General features: G+C 39.4%; 1 protein-coding gene across 1 annotated transcript in view; it reads right to left on the reverse strand.

Annotated features, from left to right (window-relative positions):
• Positions 1-14,706, reverse strand: part of SCAF11 (SR-related CTD associated factor 11) — an 88,038-nt gene that overhangs the window by 30,905 nt on the left and 42,427 nt on the right. Inside the window, 2 exon segments of the mRNA XM_049783879.1 lie at positions 8,642-8,703; positions 12,782-12,879. Coding sequence (XP_049639836.1) covers positions 8,642-8,703; positions 12,782-12,879 — 160 coding nt within the window.

Genomic DNA, 14,706 nt, shown 5'->3' on the forward strand with positions numbered 1-14,706 from the left:
CTTGATTAATCTGCCTATGTTTTATTTTTTCTTTCAAAAATCTTAATTTTTTAATACTGAACATCTAAGATTAATAACCTATCATTTTCTTTGACTTCTAGTCCTACTTACTGAAATTTCTCAATTTTATATTCCTGTTATTCTTGTTGAATTTTTAAAATTTCTGCTGTAATTTTGGGAAGGTTTCTGTTTTAGGGTCATAGGCCAGTAATCAAGGCTTATCTTGGCAGGGCTCAGGTATCTATACGTAATGCTAAAATATCCCAAAAGACAACATCAACCATCTTCATTAAATAAAGAAATTAAGTGACATATATTATAACTAGAAACTAAATGTAATTTTAAAGAATATAATACAGGTTGGAGTGATAGCAGAGCGTGTTGGGGTCTTTGCCTTAAATGCAGCCGACTTGGGACTAACCCAGCTTCGATCCCAGCATACCATATGGTCCCCGCAAGCCGGCCAAAAGCAATTTGCTGAGCATAGAACCAGGAGTAAATCTTGAATGCTGCCACATGTACACCCCACAAAAAAACCCAAATAGCCCAACTTCCAATAAAATTTATTCTTAGGCCTACTGAAGCAGTTTAAAAAAAATTTTTTTTTTTTAGTTATAAAAATATTTACATGATGGGGCCCAAGTGATAGCACAGCAGTAGGGCATTAGCTTTACATGCGGATGATCCAGGATAGACCTGGCTTCGATCCTGGCATCCCACATGGTCTCCTGAGCCAGTAGCAATTTCTGAGCACATAGCCAGGAGTAACTCCTAAGTATCACTGGGTGTGGCCCAAAAAAAAAAAAAAAGAGCATGCTATATTAGTAAGTTCTAATTTAGCTAAAAAAAATTTAGGGCATTTTAGCTTTGCATAAGGCTGGCCTGGGTGTAATTCTCAGCATCCCATATAGTTCCCCAAGCTTGCCAGGAGTAACCCTTAAAAGTTGCTAGGTGTGGCCCATAAAACAATACCACCGCTTCATGTTTTTTAGTACTTTTCATAAATATAATTTGTTGAAAGTAATGTATGATCAAAGAATGAGTGTTCTAAATAAAAGTTTTCTCAAACCTTTTTTTTTTGTTTTGTTTTTGGGCCACACCCAGCGGTGCTCAGGGGTTACTCCTGGCTGTCTGCTCAGAAATAGCTCGTGGCAGGCACGGGGGGACCATATGGTGGACACCAGGATTCGAACCACCCACTCTTTGGTCATGGATCGGCTGCTTTCAAGGCAAAACACCACTGTGCTACCTCTCCGGGCCCTCAACTTTTTTTTTTTTTGTTAAACCAAATTTAAATTATTCTTACGAGACAACATGATGTTCATCAGTGCATTCAGGCATATAAGAGATACTTAAATTCGCAATTTGGAGGAGAAGGAGAATCTTAACAGGGGGTTGGGCATTTGCCTTGCATGTAGAAACCTGGGACTTCAATCCTATCCAGACCAATATGGTCCCCTGAGCCTGCCAGGAGTAATCCCTAAGTGCAGAACCAAAAGGAGTAAGCCCAAGTACCACTAGCTGTGGCCCAAAATAAAACAAATAAATAAAAATTTAACAACTCTACTTCACTTTATCTCTTAGTTCCTTGCTTACATTCAGGAGTCTAAGGCAGCTTAAGATAGCTTCTGTCTTACAAGACAGATTCATTCAAAGTTTTCAGATAATCACAACTAACATTTACAGGTTCTATTAGTTTTATTTTTGGTTGTTTTGTTTTGTTTTTGGGCCACACCCAGTGGCACTCAGGTTTTTCCTGGCTCTGCGCTCAGAAATCACTCCTGGCAGGCTCAGCAGACCGTATTAGATGCCAGGAATAAAACCCGGGGGATCCATCCTGGGTTGGCTGTGTGCAAGGCAAATGCCCTACTGCTGTGCTATCGCTCTGGCCCCCTCTTGGTTCTCTAATAAGAAAGCTAACGAGATTGTGAGGGGGTGGAGAGATAACAAAGCCATAGGGTGTTTGCCTTACATGCAGCATGGACTGATGGTGGTTCAAATCCTGGCATCGCATATGGTCCCCCGAGTATGCCAGGAGTGATTTCTGAGCACAAAGCCAGAAGTTACCCGAGTGCTGCCAGGTTTGACCCAAAAACCAAAAAAAAAAAGTTTTTTCTTTTTGTTTTTTTTCGGGCCACACCCGTTTGATGCTCAGGGGTTACTCCTGGCTAGGCACTCAGAAATTGCCCCTGGCTTGGGGGACCATATGAGATGCCGGGGGATCGAACTGTGGTCCTTCCTTGGCTAGCGCTTGCAAGGCAGACACCTTACCTTTAGCGCCACCTCGCCAGCCCCTAATTTTTTTTTTTCTTGGTCAGAGAAGTGAATGAATCTAGGGACTTACATATGCTAAGCAGATGCTTTGCTACTCAGTCACATCCTTGGCCCTTAAAGAAGAAAACGCACAAGGGTTCTATTCCTTTATTTAGATCTTATGAAATTTAGTCTAGAAATGAGAGCCTGACTCAGTTTGGTTCATGATACAAGTTTTCCCTAAGAATTTGCCTAGGTGCAGCCCTGTGGATCCTGTAACTGGCATGGCTAGGCTCCAAAGTGAATATCCCAAGACCTTAGGGTCCAAGCTATCATGTATATCCCCCCTTACTAAGGTCTTTGCAATTGAAACACGTGGACCAGTGTAGCCAAGAATAATTGATGGACGTAACATACGGCCTCCTGAACAGTGCTTGAAAGGCCCCTCCTCTTCCACAAACTTATCTGAAAGGGTAAGTAAATAAGCAACTTTATTGGGTACTAAGATGTAGATTCATGCTATCAAAATAAAGGATGTTAATTTTATATAAAATACACACAAAGGGGCCAGAGAGATTCGTACAGTGGTAGGGGCGTTTGCCTTACATGCAGCAGATCGAGGATAGACAGTGTGTTCTCGAATCCCCGGCATCCCCATATGGTCCTGAGCCACGGCCAGCGTGACAATTTCTGATACGGAGAGCCAGGAGTCAACCCCTAAGCATCGCTGTGTGTGAACCCAAAACCCCCCAAATATATATACTCAACACATATATATATGTATATAAATATATACACTGTGACATCTTCCCGGTCCTTATAAAGATAAAATTAAAAAGATTTTAAGGTATTGAGAACTGAACCCAAGCAAAATCCAAATAAGGCTTGTACTTTTTCAGTGAATTACAATTCTCTCCCCATCATTTTTGTTTTATATTAACATATATATGTGTTAATACATATATATTAACACACATATATAACTTGGTTATGGAGCCACACCCAGCAGTGCTCAGGATTACTCAGGGGGCAATATGGAGTGCCAGGGATTCGATCCAGTTCAGTTGCATGCAAATCAAAATCCTGCCTGCCTGCTGTACTTTCTCTAAAGGGCACCCACCCATAAACATATAAAAGTATTTTTTACCTCAAAAATGCATCCAAACCAGAATCATCAGAATATAGAGAGGATTGTGATGGATGACAACAGTATTATTTTGAGTAGGAATAGGCATTAACTAAGGATGTCAAAGACTGGACTTAATTCAGGATGTGGAATTACATACAGCATAACCAGGTTTAATCCTTGACATCCCATATGATGCTCTTCAGCCCATTTGAAGTGATCTTGAGTAGAGAATCAGGAATAGGCCCTGAGCACTGCTGGATGTGGCCCAAAATTTACAAAAAAAGATGGGATAAAAATTCAAGTCATCTCAATTGTTACTTGCATGACTGTGACTATGATATTAAAATGTTTTTTTCACTTTTAATTGTGGAGCATTCTGGACAATTATAAAATAGTAAAGATAATGCCTATAGGACAGATTTAACTATTTAATATTTAGCCATTTATATTATATTCCAATATCTTATTTTTAGGATCTGGAGTCACAACCAGCAATATTTAGGGGCCCAGGTGGCACCAGAATTTGAATCCTTTCTCCTCACCCCGCAATGAGAAACATATGCTCTAGTCCACTGTGACATCTTCCTGGACCTTATAAAGAAAAAATTAAAAAGATTTTTTTTTTTTTTGGCTTTTTGGGCCACACCCGGCGGTGCTCAGGGGTTACTCCTGGCTGTCTGCTCAGAAATAGCTCCCGGCAGGCACGGGGGACCATATGGGATACCGGGATTTGAACCAACCACCTTTAGTCCTGGATCGGCTGCTTGCAAGGCAAACACCGCCACTGTGCTATCTTTCCTGGCCCCAGAAAAAATTAAAAAGATTTTTAAGGTGTTGAGGACTGAACCCAAGCAAGGCTTGTACTTTTTCAGTGAATTACAGTTCTCTCCCCACCATATTTTTTTATATTAATCCCATATAGGATGCCAGGATTTGAACCAGCAACCCCCCGCATGCAAGGCAAATGCTTTACCGCTGTGCAATCTCTCTGGCCCCTATATTAATCTTTTTTATTCTCCTTCCTTCACTAGAGGAAACTTTCTTGAAATTGGCAGTATCAAAAATCAAACAAGATTTGGCCCCCATTTTATTTCCTTCAAACAGAACCACATAACTTGAATCATCTTGTTCTGTGTCATAAATTGAGGGGGGAATAATAGAGGGTACCAAAGGCCAAGCAATCATATGAACATTCGAGATAGAAATTAACAAATGATCAGAGACTTAAACACCAAATCCAAAGCGAACGATACCCAATAACGACAAGCTAGGCACAGAGGGGCACCACTTACTATAAGCAGCCTGAGGGGCAAAGGAGGGGGATAGGGAGATGCATGCTGTGAACAGGGGTGGGGAGGAGGTGGTGGGAAACATTGGTGGAAGGGAATGCCCCTGATTCAATGTCACTATGTACCCTAAAATATCACTGCAAAAGATTTGTAATCCACTTTGGTCAAAATAAAAATTACTTAATAATAAAAAACAAACAGAAGAGTAATTGGCAGTATTAATCACATGCATCTGCCTTTAACTGTTTCCTGAGTATCAGTTTCAAATTAGTAGTCTTTTTGATCGATCAGTTGCCTTTTATCATTTGTTAACTATAGCCAAAGGCAATCTATAAATGCTTAATGTCCATTTATACTTTGTATGATATCCTGGTTAAAAAAAAAAAAAAGCCTAAAAAATATTTAACTAAAAAACAAAGAAAAACAAATCAGTCCATGTAATACCCCTCAAATCATTCTAGATTCAGATAAAATATCTAGTCATAATTACCTGGCTATATTCTTGTATTACCCAATCATAAACTCATAAAGTATAATGAGTTATTTCTGTCTTCCTAAGTCAAATGGCAACAGTGACATTCAAGCACCTTATATTTAAGTGGACTTCTGCACAGTGGAACAATGTTAAGCCTATGGGGCAGGAATAGATTTTTATTTATTTAATGTTTTGGTTTCTGTTTGTTTTTGGCTTCTGGCTGGTCTCAGGGCTGAACTCCTGGCTCTGCACTTAAGGATCATTCGTAGAAGAGCCTCAAGGACAATCTGGGTGCCAGGGATTTAGAATTCCATGTGAGCTATATTTGTGGCAATACCAATCCACTGCACTATTGATCTGGCTCCTAGTTTTTCTTTTTAAAGACTGTACTAATTTTTTTATATCCCACAAATGAGTGTGATCATTTTATGTATACACCTCTCCCTCTACTCATCTCGCTCAGCATAATTCTCCATATAACCATCCATGTATAAGCACATTTCATAATTCAATTTTTCCTAACAGCTGTCTAGTACTCCATTGTGTAGATGTACCACTGTTTCTTTATCCACTCATCTGTTCTTGGGCACTAGGGTTGTTTTCAAATTCTGGCTATTGGCTAAAGTGTGGAATATAAAAAATACGATAGCATGCTAATATCCATAGACAACAGGGAAGAGGGTCAGAAAGACCAGTGAACAGTAGGAAGCCTGCCGCAAATAACAATGGAAAGCAGTTAGGGCAGAAAAGGGACCACTTTGACAATAATAATTGGAAATTATCATTCTGAACAAAAATTAGGTGCTGAAAGAAGATAAAATAATATGCATGATAATATGCATGAGGGAGGGAGAGGAAGGGAGGGAGGGAGTGAGAGAGAGAGAGAGAAAAGAAGGTAACTGTTGACACTCGGTGGCAGGAAATGTGCACTGGTAAAGGATGCTACACACTGTATGACTGAAACTCAATAGTGAACATTTATATCTGTGTGGGAGAAAAGTCCAACCTTTGTAACCACGATGTTTAAATAAAGTAATAAAAAAGAATGGAATAAAAAAGAAACTGATACTTTTAAATGAGCCACTCAACCTTAAACTGGCTATAATTTCCATTAAATTCTTCTTGTAGTATTTCATTATTGTGAATAAACTTGCTCAAATAAGAATTAAAACAAGGAATTTTTAAAAAGTATCTTTATTCTTGGGTCAAAGTAATGGAGAAGACCCAGGACAAACTTCGGTTCGACAGCCCTGGGCATCCCATAGGGTCCCCCCAAGCGATTTCTGAGTGCATAGCAAGGGATAAACCCGAGCATCACTGGTTGTCGGTTCCAAACAACAACAAACAACAACAACAACAATCTCCCCCTTTATTTTATTAAATCACTATAGATTAAGACCTTGCCTAAATTGTTTTTTCTAAAACTAAACCTAGGCAGGAGATATTTAAAGACAATGACAATGAGTAGATGAAATAAAGTGAAGAAAATCTACATAATTTAAATTTTCCTTAAGCAGTACAAAATCCTGATGTTACCAAGTGAAGGGCTAACAGAGGAACAAAACCACTAACAGACTAATAATCATCTATATTAGTATCTAATCTATCTATAATATTAATAATACAATATAGCAAAGACACAGAAAAACTAAAATCTGATAAAGTTCTTCAGCAAAAAAAAGTAAAGAAAATCTCCTTTCAAATTTTTTTCTTTCTTTTTTTTTTTTTTGGTTTTTCAGGCCACATCCGTTTGATGCTCAAGGGTTACTCCTGGCTAAGCGCTCAGAAATTGCCCCTGGCTTGGGGGGACCATATGGGACGCTGGGGAATCGCTAGAGCTTGCAAGGCAGACACCTTACCTCTAGCGCCACCTTGCCGGCCCCAAGAAAATTTAAGTCATTATTTATTGTACTATTATTTTCCTTTTAATAATTTCACTTGATTTATTTGAAGGTTTTTGGGGTAATACCCAGTGTTCACATGGACTATCCCTGGGTTGATGCTGGAAGTCAAAATCAAGCCACCTGCCACCAAGCAATGCAGTCTATTGGAGTTCATCTCTCCAGCACAACAATAACCACCAATGATTTTTCATAATGTACCATCTAAAATAAAGTTGAACTAAAAAACTAAAAACTCACTTTGTATTTGATTTTTGATCATACCTATCAGTGCAATTGCAAAGGAATTCCTCTCCTGGACCCCCCCTCTAACCCTCAGAGATCACTTCTAGACAGCTCAGGGTGACTCTGAGTTCCCAATATCAAAACTGTAGTCCTGTTGGGATCAGTAGGGCATGTGCCCCCAGAGCTCTACCTGCTTTACTAATCACTCCACTCTTAAAAATTTACTTTTAAGATAGCTATTGGGGGCCGAGAGATAGCACAGTGGCAGGGTATTTGCTTGCTCTCAGCTGATCCAGGACTAATGGTGGTGCCTAGGGGTGATTTCTGAGTGCAGAGCCAGGATTAACCAGAGTGTCACAAGGTGTGACCCCAAAAAAACAAAACAAAAATTATTCTACGTAGAAACAAATTCATGTAATCTAGTCTACAGAAAGTGATCACCTACTTACATAGCTCATAATAATTTTTTTTTTTTTTTTTGGTTTTTGGGTCACACCTGGCAGCGCTCAGGGTTTACTCCTGGTTCTATGCTCAGAAATCACTCCTGGCAGGCATGAGGGACCATATGGGATGTTGGGATTCGAACTACCATCCTTCTGCATGAAAGGCAAACGCCTTACCTCCATGCTATCTCTCCGGCCCCAGTAAAATTATTTTTAAACACCAGAGCCACAAAACAATGCAATACCATATTTCTTAGGCTCTGATGAAAATCTTTCTTCTATTAGAACTATGAACTAAAAAGTGGTGTTTTTGTTTTGTTTGTTTTTGGGCCACACTTGTTGACGCTCAGGGGTTACTCCTGGCTCCTGGCTTGGGGGGTACCATATGGGATGCTGGAGATCGAACCATGGTCCGTCCTAGGCTAGTGCTTGCAGGGCAGAGACCTTACCACTAGCACCACTGCTCTGGCCCCAATGTAAGTGGTGTTTTATTTCTAAACCAAGTTTCAAGTTAGAACTGTGGAAAAAAACAAAACCACAACTTCCTCTCAGAATTGTGAATTAACTTATTCTCAGACTTTCTTCCCTTGCTATTACTTAATACTAGCACACAAGGTATTCATATCACCTTCCCTAAAGATTTCTGTAAAAATGAGTAGAATGTTAAGCACCAAGTAACTCAAAGTACTATTTTTGCATTGAACTTTCCTCTTCAGTCTGCTCTTTCCTCACTCTGAGCTGAGCACAAGACAAAAAGCACAGGGAACAGCATAAATGATTCTATGAAAGCAGTGTAAACAGGTTTTTCAAGATTACTTCATTAGGGTCTATGTATGATTAATATGACTATTTTCCAAACTAAAATGCTCTTAAGAAGAATTCTGACACAGCATTTTAAAAGCAAAAAAAGGTACAAACCACTTAACTATATAGCATCTTCAAGTCACAAAGTTTTGTGCTTAATAGATCCATTCTTAGGACTTTTTTCCTGTACACAGAAATAGAGTAAAATAATTAAGAGAAAATTGTCATTCTGCTAATTCATTTTTAATTCAGTGTTCAGCAAAGAAAAAATCTATATATACCAGTTCTAAATTGGAGCAAAGAAAGCACTAGTTGTCACTTCCCTATTCCAGACATAAAATGCCAGTTGATTAGCAAGACACAAATAGAATCAATAACTCCTGCCCCTGGAAACTGGTAAAGTGATTTTTTTTAAAATGGTGGCAGGAATTTTAGAAGTGGCAGGACTAAAATGGATATTGTTTGAGTACCATGGAGACTAGCATAAATGGAGTCAAAAACAGACTCAATTTATAGGCATGCAAAAAACATTCTCAGAACTCTAAAAGTAATGTACTATTATTTCCATATTTGCGACACAAAAACTCCCTCTCCTCCCTCCTTCCGCTCTCCCCCTCCCTTCCCCTCCCCCTCTCCCTCCCCTTCACCTTCCCCTTCCTCCTTTTCTTCTTCCTTCTACTCTTACAACTGGTAGTGCCCAGGGGGTAAAAAGTTATTATTTCAATGTACCTATTCTTCCTTCTCTCCTTTCTCAAACCCAGTAGTACAAAGGAGTTATATCCTGGCTTGATGTTCAGGGATCATTCCCAGCGGGGCTAAAGGGGAACCATATGTAGAAAATTGAATCCAGGGTAGGCTACATGCAAGGGAAGCACCCTGCTTCCTATACTATCACTCCCGAGCCATACCTGTTATTTCTTAATCACAAACTACGGAGAAAAAGCAGGTAGGCATGTGAACTATCTCAGCTGTATTAGACTCACTGTATGACCCTTTAATAGCAATAAATACATTCTCAGCAAATTCTGCAGAAGTAATTCTGAAAAGCACAAAAAATGCATAGCTAAGACACTGTCATTATGCCTTATCAAAAATAAAGCTATAAAATGTATTTTTTTCTTAGGGCCGGAGCGGTAGACAGCCCATTGCCTGGCACACAGCTGACCTAGGATGGACCTCAGTTCGATCCTGTGTCCCATAAGGTCCCCCAAAGCCAGGGCGATTTCTGAGCTCATAGCCAGGAGTAACCCCTGAGTATCACTGGGTATGCCCCCCTCCAAAACATACTTTTCTTCAGGGGAGGGGAGAAACTACACCTTTCTGTACTTGGGTTGCTGTAGTACTGTGGACTGAACCACTGTAATCACAGTCCTGGCACAAGAGAAAAGGTTATTTTCTTCATTAAGTCTATGAAAATTGTTTGTTCAATCAATTAGATAAACAGAAACAAATAAACATAAAAAAGAATACAAAATTTGATTACATGTGAAAGAAAATGGGGAGAAAAGCCACTACCACCATGAATGTGGTAGGGCCCAGTCTCTAAGCCCAGTCCCTTGACCTGTTGGAGGCCAGCATTCCTAACCACGCCTCCCGCTCACCCAATCCCTGCTTCTAAATGCATTTAAATAAAAGAGACCCACAAGAAAAGTGGCCACTGCTGCCACTTCTCTGACAAATATGTAGGTAAGGCTGAACAATCCTGATCCCACAGATAGCCTTGTAATAGCCACAGTATCTCACTGTAACTGACAGACCAAAAAGAAAAATAAAAACACCAGAAAATTAGATTGGAAAGTTGTATAGAAGTCCACTATGCTCAAATCAGTGAAAACAGAACCAAAAGCTCAAATAGCACCTAAGAGTTGAGCAAATTATTTAACAATAACTTCAGTAACATCATTATGAGATGTTATAATAAGCAAACTAAAGTCAATTATTTTGTGCCTGCTAATGGGACAGGCTGGGACTGGGAGGGTAACTTGGGCTTGGTAGAGGGAAATTCACACTAGTGGGTAGGACTGGTGTATTGAATGCTGAATACATGAATGCCTGTATTATAAACAACTTTGTACATAATACTTAAATAAGTTTCAAACAGAGAAAAAATTCTTTTCTTTTTTTCTTTTTTTGGTTTTTGGGTCACACCCAGCAGCGCTCAGGGGTTACTCTTGGCTCTAAGTTCAGAAATCACTCCTGGCAGGCTTGGGGGACCATATGGGATGCTGGGGATTCGAACCACCGACCTTCTACATGAAACGCAAATGCCTTACCTCCATGCTATCTCTCCGGCCCCGGGAAAAATTTCTTATAAAAAAGGTAAATAGGGGCTGGAGAGGTGGCGCTAGAGGTAAGGTGTCTGCCTTGCAAGCGCTAGCCAAGGAAGGACAGGGGTCCCCCGGCGTCCCATATGGTCTCCCCAAGCCAGGGGCAATTTCTGAGCGCTTAGCCAGGAGTAACCCCTGAGCATCAAATGGGTGGTGGCCGAAAAAAAAACAAAAAACAAACAAAAAAAAAAGGGTAAATAAAATTTAACCTTAACTCATTTTCATAAAGTTTGGTTTCTGTAAATTCCTGAATACCACATACAACTTTTTGTTTTGGTTTTATGTTTCAAGTTATGCATCACAGTGTTCAGGTTCTTACTTCTGACTCAGTTCAGATATCACTCCTGGAAGGGATCAGAGGACCATATGTGTACTGGACATGGAACTAAGAGTCTGCTGTGTGCAAAGAAAAACCTTTAACCCTGTAATCCATTGGGCCGGAGTGGTAGCCCAGTGGTAAGGTGTTTGCCTTGCACAGAGGCTGGCCCAGGACAGACATGGGTTTGATCCCCGGAAATCCCATATGGTACACCCGAGCCAAGGGCGATTTCTGAGAGTGCAGAGGCAGGAGTAACCCCTGAGCGCCGCGGGTGTGACACCCTCCCCCCAAAAAATAACCTGTTATCTTTCTGGTCCCACAAAATTCTGTTAAGTATATTTTGATACATTTTCTGGAAGCAGGTATGTACACATTTCTTTAGATTCTTGAAGTAACCCTAACGTTTACAATGTTTTACAATCTAAAGTGTTAAAGTACTATAATTATGCTACAGTGCATGATTCAATAAAATCTCAGGGACTAAAGTCAACTGTTTTGGGCCACATTCAGCAGTGCTCAGGGCTGGACTCCCTGCACTTAACACTTGGCCTGGTGGGCTCAGGATCTAGAAGAAATGCCAGAATCAAACCTGGGTCTGCTCAGGTGCAAGGTAAGCACCTTACCTACTCTTCTTTCTCCCCAGACAATCTACCAGTTTATGCTTAACAATACCAGTTAAAGAAAATCAAGTACAAACACTTAAGTATCTTTTTAAAATTTGCCCATCCCCAAACAGGGGCATTGGTGGAGGGGGAAGTGATATTGGTGAAGGGATTGATGTTGAAAAACCTAAAACCCAGTAATGAATAGTTATAATTTCACGGTGACTAAATTAAAAAAAATTCCTATCTCCATTTTTACATAGTATTGATGAAATGTGTTTATAGTACTTCTGTTTGTTTGTTTTGGAGCTCAGGGCTTACACTCCTGTTTCTCAAGGATTATTTCCGGTGAGGGTTTCAGGAACCACGTAGAGAGCCAGCAACTGAACCCGGAAATGGCCTTGTCCAAGAAAAATGCCCTATTCTACACTAGTCTCTAGTTTTTAATCAGCTTAACCATTTTTTAATTCTGTACAGTAGGCTATACAAAAAGCAAAATAATAAAGATATTTTTGATTATAGTGTCATTAACAAGTACTCTGCTGTGAACTTTCCATAAATACTAGAGCAGTGCTAAACAAAATGCATCTATGTAGGTTGGAGAGAAAGACTGACCCTGGTTTAATATTTGTCACCACATATGGTCCCTAAATACCTGAAGGGGTCATTCCTGAACACAGAACCACTATAAGGAAGTCCAAAAAGCATGAAATATGACCCCAAGCTTCTAATACTCAATTGGTAGGCAACAGAAGAACAATAATATTCAGAAATTTTTGTAAAAATTATACACTACTATAACATTTTAACCTTAAAAAAGTATTAGTCTACAGCAAAGGAGAAAAACTCAAATTCATTTTGGAACTCAAATTTTATTATAATTTCAGCTAGTCTTTCGATTACATTATCATGTATGTATTTTCCCCCATCCCCCTCAAGTATGTATTTAAAAATAATTTAATTCCACATCTGGTTCTTCATATCTAAATTCTATTTTTAAAGCTCATCACTAACCTCATACAGCTTCTAGAATTTTCATGACAAGAAAGTTGTTTCTTAAAAGAGTTTTCATTTTTCTTGTTTTTTGTTTCTCTCCACGTTTTTACTTGAACCTGCGAGAAAAGCAAAATTATCTACTTAAAAATGAGAATCCAGAACCACAAATGATAAACCTGCCTGCCTCTCCATATAATCAAATGATAAAAAAAAAAGGCAACAAAAACTGTCTGAAGTATAGACAAAATATAGTTGTTTATTGATTTAATTTTGACAAACCATAAGCTTAGTGAGTGGGATAAATTCAAAACAAGATGGGAAACTTCTACCAAGAGCCATTTGGTATTTATAATATTATTTGCAGCCATACAACATATAGGAGTTAAGTCACAGGCAGTGAGAGAAAGGCCATGTGTCTGTTCTGTCATGTACAGAAACCAGTTCACATAACTTCATAGGCCTTAAGAAAGAAAATGTGCAGGCCCGGAGTGATAGCACAGCGTAAGACATTTGCCTTGTACATGGCCAACACAGGACGGACCCCTGGTTCGATCCCAGCCAGGTGTGACCCAAAAACCAAAAAACCACTGAAAACAGAAAAAAAGAAAAGAAAGAAATGTGCTCTATCTTAGACCATAAGATGAGTTTAAGATAGTTCAAAATCATTACTTTCGTTTTGTTTTTATTGTTTTTTGGGGGGCCACACTTGGTGACGCTCAGGTTTATTCCTAGCTTTGTGGTAAGAAATCGCTCCTGGCTTGGGGGAACCTTATAGGATGTGAGAGATCGAACTCAGGTCCGTCCTGGGGCAGCCGTATGCAAAGCAAATGCCCTGCTGCTGTGCTATATAGCTCAGGCCCCAAAACCATCTACTTTTTTTTTTTTTTTTTTTGGCTTTTGGGCCACACCCAGTGATGATCAGAGGTTACTCCTGGCTATGAATGAGCTCAGAAATCGCCCCTGGCTTGGGAGACCATATATGGAGTGGCAGGGGATCAAACTGTGGTTCTTTCTAGGTTAGCACATGCAAGGCAAACACCCTACCGCTTGTGCCACTGCTCCAGCCCCAAAACCATCTACTTTTATGAGATGATTTATAGGTAGGATTTAAGAATGTGCAGAAGTTTTTCTAAGGAAAATATATTCTAGATGGTGGAAAGAATATAGAAAAGTGAAAAGTAAATGGAGATAAAAAAAATAAAGAGGACATGAAACTGCTGTAACATATTAGGACCAGATTTTACAAAGCCTTGAACAAGTAATTTGATGTGTAAAAAGTAATTTGATGTGTGAATCACAAAACAAATGGAATTAAAGTGATTAAAATGATCTTTTATGTTTTTATTTGGGGGTCACACTTGGCTATGTTCTGGGCTTATTCCTGGCTCTGTGCTCAGAAATCAATCCTGCTGGTGCACAGGAGACAAGATGTGATGCTGAGGACTGAATTAGATCAATTGTGTGCAAGGTAATTGCCCTTTCTGCTATCTTTTCTCTCCAGCCCTTGGGTGAGCCACATTTCAAGTGCTCCAGGCTTATTCCTATCTCTGTGATCCGGGATCATTCCTGATGATTCTGGGGGACCATATGCAGTCCTGGGACCATATGTGGTACTGAGATTTGAACCTGGATTGGCTTATGGAAGGTAAGTATCTTACTTGCTGTACTATTTCTCTGGCTTTTTTATTATGGTTACAATAAATACTCAATTACAGTGGTCAATTTCTATTGGAACACCAAATGAGATGCAGCATGAGTCTACCTAGAGACAGTAGCAGAATATTTTAAAAATTGTGCACAAGCAGTTGTTGATGAGAAAGTTAAAAATATAGAAAAACTCCTAGATATCTTTCACTTGCATGATTAAGGCTAGGACAAAATGAGAAATAATGACTTTTTAATTAATTTATTTATTTTTGGTTTTGAGGTCACAACTGATGGTG

Source organism: Suncus etruscus, chromosome 11 (genome assembly GCF_024139225.1).
Source record: "Suncus etruscus isolate mSunEtr1 chromosome 11, mSunEtr1.pri.cur, whole genome shotgun sequence".
Classification (NCBI taxonomy): Eukaryota; Metazoa; Chordata; class Mammalia; order Eulipotyphla; family Soricidae; genus Suncus; species Suncus etruscus.